General features: G+C 40.5%; 1 protein-coding gene across 1 annotated transcript; it reads right to left on the reverse strand.

The window, feature by feature from the left end:
- Positions 1 to 1,064: 1,064 nt before the first annotated feature.
- On the reverse strand, positions 1,065 to 3,661 carry LOC133983426 (nascent polypeptide-associated complex subunit alpha-like). Its single transcript, XM_062422500.1, has 6 exons — positions 3,554 to 3,661; positions 2,459 to 2,527; positions 2,170 to 2,316; positions 1,944 to 2,078; positions 1,713 to 1,835; positions 1,065 to 1,128 (listed from the first exon to the last, which is right to left on the reverse strand). The coding sequence occupies exons 1-6, from the start codon at positions 3,659 to 3,661 to the stop codon at positions 1,114 to 1,116; spliced, it is 597 nt and encodes a 198-aa protein (XP_062278484.1). The 3' UTR covers positions 1,065 to 1,113.
- Between the last annotated feature and the right edge of the window lie 3,314 nt (positions 3,662 to 6,975).

Consider the following 6,975-nt stretch of genomic DNA (forward strand, 5'->3'; position numbering starts at 1 on the left):
GATTGTCAATGGAATGCATGTATATGCGTCTGTCCACACTAGTGTTATCAGCATTGTGTGATGAAACTGAAGAAAAACATGAGAATACAAAAAACAAAAAAACTGACATGACTCGGCACAGTGTTTGCTGGAAAAGAATAAGTGCCTGCATAACATGATTAACATGGGAACATTTTACAGGATGTAAGCAGTTGTACAGTGTGTATTAAAGCTCTGCACAGCTGGGGGACCTTTCACTTGACTTTAGCGGTATTTCTTTAATATCTACAGACTGCTTCTGATAAAACTAAAGCAAATATATGTAATATTGATCTCAGAATGCAGTCTGCTTGCAGTGTTTCTAAAGAAATGACAACGATTTCCAGCAAAATGTCCTGTTCACCCCAGCATGTCACATTAGCCCTCATTTATTAAAGGCCCAATCAGTTATTTTACCTAATTTTTACCTCATATTTTACACCCATATGTATAATTAGAGTGTAATGAAAATGTATCAATTCATCATGCTTGAAAAATAGGTTTGTTAACCTTTCAAATATCATCAAAACACAATTTATGTTTAGAGTGGTCGCAAGTTCTAATTTGGTCTTTACACCACATACAACCCTGCCTTTAAGGTAACAACCTTTAAAACACTTCAATTTTGCATTTAGATAATATGTAATAATTTTTGATGGCATTACTTGAATTCACAGGCCAGGATTCCTGTGTCACTGGCAAAAAGAAAAACAGTGTGTGGCTTGGTAGGTACAGAGATAAATAGATAAAAAAAAGCCAGAACTTTATTGTTCAATGATACATTTTGTATTTAAATTTCAGACTTTCACACTTGCAATTCATTTTTATTTTTTTTTATTTTATTTTTTAAAGATGATGTTTTAAAATAGGTCTTGTGAATTTGCAGTTGAAATAAGGAAGGCACTGCTCATAATGCTCCAAACTGCAATATTTTCAGTAAAATCAGTCACATGGCGCAGTCAGCTCACGTTGTAACAGACTTTATTTAGCAGATATTGGGGATGCAACATACAGTAGCAGCGATACAGATGAGTCAGTGGCGTTTAGGCTTTATAGGCTGGAGAAGGGGGTCAGGGGTCCAATTGTCCTCATCACTTACATGGTCAGCTCCTATAAAGAAGAGGGAGATAAAAATAGAAAAGACAGGAAGAGATAAAGGTTTCCAGTAAGACTGTTACTGCGGGAAATAAATAAAAAAGAAAGGTGTTAAGTGTAAATAGTAAATTCTGATGAATAGGTCTATGTAGTGTCCCCATTAAATAGAAAACATGAAAATATGACAATGCATAAAGAAATAAAATTCTCTGCGATATTCAAAATGAGTGGCTCTGTTTGCTCTGTTTATACTCTGCAAGGAATCTTAACACAGTTTCATGTCAGCTTCTACCATGTCAAGAAGGAAAAATTATCTGCGTCACTTAAACAACTCCAGCACTTGGCTCAGTGTAAGCTCTTGCTGCCACCTAGTGGAAAATGAACTGTACTGATGACCTACAGATCTGTAGAGGTTGTTCAGTTACTGGGGAAAAATTCTACTTGTCATTTGTCCTCTGCTCTTTCTCCTTTACCCGCCCTCCCGCTCCATGCGTTCCCTGTTCCCTGGCTATGACTCATTATTTTGTTTCACCATCTGCCCTCCCTCTACCCTCTCATTCTTCCTCTCTTGCTCCCTCCTTCCCCTCCTTCCTCCTCACCATGATAGCATTCACAATGTCATTCTTGTTGTGTTTCAGTGCGCGGACAGCCTTGGCTCGTGACACATTGGCTTGAGCCATCACCAGCTCAATGTCTCTCTGCTCAAGACCTCCCTCATCCATCTGGTATATAGAAAGAAAGGGACAGAGAGATTTAAAGGATAAAATTAACAGCACAATAAAATATTTTACAGCTAGAACACTGACTGTGCTGTACAGTTCAGACATTACCTCTTCTTCCTCCTCTTCACTCTCCTCCTTGATGGTGAGGCTGGGTGGGACAGGAGGGGCCAAAGGAGAAGAAGTCACAGGCACCTTGAATTTCTCAGCAGCTGCCTTGTGAGCCTGCTGAGAAAGGTCCTCAATCTGAGATGTGAAGATAAGAGAGGAGTTAGAAGGGAGACGATACATCTAATGAAGCTTGAATAATAAAAGAGAGAAAGAAAGAAAAAATAACCTTTGCCTCTCCAAATACAATGTAAATGTCTGATGCAGGGCTTTTGAATACGTCTGGTCTGCTGATGACAAATAGGATACTCTTTGACTTCCTAATGGTGATTCTGGTCACACCATGGACTGGCTTCAGACCCAGTTTAGACATGGCCTACATACACATCCAGCAACAGGGAAAGTGAGAAAGAGAGACAGAGTAATGCAGATAAAATACTGTTGTCATATAAATATCCTATAAATAACAAACAAAAGTGTTTCTTTGATAATCAGTTTTTCACAGTCTTTACTCTGACCTTGCGGGCCTTCTTCTCACTACGGCTCTGTTTCGGTCTGTTCAGCCCTTCATCTGCAGAGGAGATTGACTGAAGGAGAGAACAAATATTAATAGAAAACATAATTTGTTTATGGAAAACATGCCAATTTATATCACCAATATTTATAGGCAAGGCAGTTTTATTTATATAGCGCATTTCATACACAGTGGCAACTCAATGTGCTTTACATAAAACAAACATTTAACAGAAAAATTGAAAAAAAACATGGAATTTGAGAAATAAAAATAAAACCCAATCATGGTAAACACATACATACATTTAGTCTGAACTCTGGGCTCCACTCTGGGCTCCACTATCTGACCTGAGTCAGTAGATCTCAGAGCCCTACTGGGTTTATATTTATCTACCAATTTAGGCTAGATAACAGCGGTTTTCATACAGCACAAAAAAACTAGTTATCATGCAGCTGTGGGTGAATAGAAAAAATACTAGGGCTGCAACTAATCTGTCAAATACTTTCTTGATTAATTTATTAATTTTTTGTCTATAAAATGTCAGATAATATTGGAAACTGTCTGTTAAAATTCCCAATAGCCCAAATAGATCAAAACTCTAGCAACACTTGTGGTATATAGACTAACTTCATTGTTAGACCAATGTGTTTTGGCTAATACATGACTATAATGATTAACTGATCATCAAAATAGTTGCTGATTAATTTCATTCATCAAATAATCAATTAACTGACTGATTGTTGCGGCTTAAGAAATAACTAATACCTAAAGATACTTAAACTTAAGTAGGTGAAAATATAAAGTGGGTGGCACAGTAGGATATTTTGACATTATCAAGTGATCTCTGGGATGTGCAAGAACAAAAGTTAGCTGTGCTACTGTAGTTTTCAGTCTGTCAATATGTAAGCAAGCAGTTTCCTCCTGATTGTGTAACCATTATGGTGGGATTTTTAACTCAATATAACACACTATAATGTATAGCACATTTTAAAAGGTCTGTTTCATCCATATCCTCTCTCACGTGTCATATTTGTTATAAAGGTGTTAAAGAAAGTACTGGCAAAGATGGTTTCCAATAAAGTAACATGAACTGACTCACCTGCGGCTCTGATGGTCTCAGGGGCTCTGGCTCCTCTAGCTCGGGGACTGACCCCTCACTCTCAGACTCATTACAGGAGGCCACTATGGAACCTACTAAAGCACACATGCAACACACATACGAGTGAGGTGTATAATTTTCTTATTGCTATAGTAACTCATCACGATAGTAGAAGTACTGAGGGCATTAGTGAGTGTATCTCATTAGCGCTGCTCTTTATAAAATCCAGAAGATTATCTAATCAACACAAGAGAATTTAATTAGCTTATGGAAATAAATTTAATTAGATCTCCATACTATGTGATTTTTTTTACTACATATGCACCACATCATTGGCAATAATGGGAAACTCTTCATCCATAATTCAAGCAGTGAACTATATAGTGCAGAGTATTTATGTCTCTTGTGATGTCATCTGTCAGAAAAGCACAGCCACTTTAAGCATTTCCTGTATCATTAATTTATATTCAAACACATGTAAATGCAACACAGAGTTACAGTAACTGTGGTTGTAGTATTGTAGAAACAGAAAGAGGGATAGAAATAGGCAGAAAGAGAGAAGGGTGGAGTTTATAGAGAGCTAAGGAAATTTAGGGGATTCCTCTGATCAGAAACAACTCACAATTGTTTTTGAATGATAGGTCAATCTCTTCGGAAATCTTGTGGCTGTGGTTGATTGGACAGCCTGACTGTCTGTCAGTCAGTTGGCGGGCAGAGAAAGGCTGGATTTCCAGTTGATTGGATGGACCAGACCCTTTCTGCATGGATCCATTTCTGTTTCCTGCAACCCCCCTGGGCTGGGATTTGTGACCACGGCAAGGCAGTCCACCATCACCCTCACTGTCTGTCTCCTCCTCAGCCAAACTGGGACCTTACAGAGCATATAATCATATTTGTATCAAGAAACTCATTCTCTGCTTCATTATTATTGTTTAAAGTCAATGGAGCATTTTTCTTTTTGATAACAATCATAACTTGCAAAGTATCCTTTCACAGATGCCAGAACTGAATCCTGAAAAAGGATAAGAAATGTTTCATATGTATTGGTCTGTGATATCAATCTAACAAGTTATAATTTCTATACTCACCTCTGCATCTGTCTTGTGTGCTCCATGCGCGACCTTGCTTGATTTGTTTGTGAGGCTCGATGATGACATTAGGCTGAGACTGTGACAAGGACTGAGTATGGGGAAGAGAAGTGGAGTCTGAATCTGGCGCCCCAGACCCACGTGAAGACGACTCCTGGGTAGGCTGGGACAGGCTATGCAGTACTGCAGTGGAGGATGAGGGCAAAGAGACACTTGTGGTAGATGTAGTTGATGTACGAAGTGCATCTGGTACGTCCTGGAGGTTATTGTTTGGAGGAAATTGGTTAAGAGGGGCTTGTTGGCTTGTAGGAGAGGGAGAGCAAAGGGTAGAGGTGGTGTGGCATATGGACTCTGAAGATTGTGGTTGGGCAGAGATGACAGGTTGGGATTCCTGCACAGGTGTGGGAAGATCATCTTCTGGTTCCGTTGAAGCACAGGGGAGAGGGGAGGAGGAGGAAACAGGAGATGCTGAGGAGGAAAGTGGAGTGAAAGAGTATAATACTGTGTCCTGGGTAGGTGGACTGTGGCCAGCATCTATGTTGTTATCATTAATGTCCACTGCCATTGCTCTCTGACTATAAGGTAGCGGTCTGTTATCAAGCACTGCCTGTCTGTTATCAAGCACTTCCTGTTCCTGATTTAATTCTTGGTTCATTGCCACCACAACATTGAGGTTGTCTGGGGTATGCTCAGTAGAGCTGCAGTGTCCATGACTGAGACTTTTGACATCAGGACTGACACTGTTATCCCCCTGCATCTGTGAACCAGATTCAACTTTGTCTGTGTCAGATGTCCTTTTCAAAAAGTCCGTTGATGATGCTTTATTGCTTGAATTTTGGCCTGTCATAGTTTTAGAATTGTCTGTGATCCCCTCTGACCATCCATCTGCTGTGGTATTTAATGGAGCAGAAGGTTTCTTTGAATCATAAACAGATTCAGGGCTAGAGTCAGCATGACTGGCTGTCTGGGCTGCCCTGTGTTTGTTCTGCTTCCCTCTCCTCCCTTTTTTAGCAGCATTTGGTTTTTCTGTGCAAAGTTCCCCTTTAGGGGTGTGAGACACAGAGTGCTCTGGGGCATTATGTGAAGGAGAGGTTTTTCTTTCCTTTTTGTTCTTCTTATCTTCTGATTTTTCTTCATCATCTTCCTCCCCTGAGTTACAAACAACACACTGCTGTCCTTTAAAGGCATCTTTAGTCTTTGGTTCATCAACAAGTTTGTCAGTCAAACGACTGACATCACCTTTTCTTTGGCCTTCAGTCTGAGACTCCACCACCATTTCTGTTTCTGACTGGGAACCAGTATTTTCTACCTTGTCTTGATGAGCTTTACTTTGTCTGGATTCATTAGATTTACATTTAGGAGTAAAGGAACCAAAGGATCCACGTAGCAAAGAAAATGCTGTATTACTCTCTGGAGTGATTGTCTGGCCCTCTTGACTAGTATGACATCTTGACTTGGCTTTATCTGGTGAACCAAGATGTTGGTTTGTTATAGCTTTGTCCACATGAGTTTGAACTAGTGGCACAGAGGAGCTACTGAGACCTTTTAAGGATGGTGTCTGTTCTTTGTCTGATGTCTGGTTTAGGGAGCTGCCCTTTGTTTCTCGCTCATCATCAGGAATTGTATCTGAATACTGAGATGGCATCTCTTCAAGTGGAATATTAGAGACAGAGTCTCTGACACTGACACTCATACTCTGGGGTCTCACTTCCTCTGATAGAGCATTCAGACTTCCATACATGGATACTTCCAATGAGTCTAATGCAGTGTCATTGTTATTGTCAGAATTATTCCAAGTGTCTTGACTTTGTGCATCTGTGTTATCTCCATCATTATCTGGATTTAGATTACTGACATCATCCTCTGGGAATCTGGAGCTTCCATCCTCTCCTCCCCCTGCTTCTGAGATCTCCTCAATTGACTTCCAACGGGCCAAGTTTGACTCAGAAGCTCCTTCACCAACCAATTCCTCATCTGCCATTTGGTCCCTCTTTCCATGCAGATTGTCGTTATCTTCCTCGTCCAGAACAGAACCCAGAACATTTTCATAATTTTTGTACACTTCGCTGCTCATATTGGGAACCACAGTAGTTTGTGTGCTTTGGCCCTGTGTGTCACACATGAGCAGACTCTCTGCCTCTAACTCATAACTCTTCCCCAGAGACAGAGAAAGAGACTCGCCTGCTCCCCAGACTCCAAACTCAGACTCTGACCGTGATCCTAAACCTAACCCTAGCCCCAACCTGTCATCACACCAAGCCCCAGCTCCAGGACCAGTTTCCCTGCTTGTGTCTGTTTCTGAGTTTTCCCTTTTGGGTGAGATGGCCAGAGGGG

The sequence above is a fragment of the Scomber scombrus genome, chromosome 7, assembly GCF_963691925.1.
Source record: "Scomber scombrus chromosome 7, fScoSco1.1, whole genome shotgun sequence".
Lineage (NCBI taxonomy): Eukaryota > Metazoa > Chordata > Actinopteri > Scombriformes > Scombridae > Scomber > Scomber scombrus.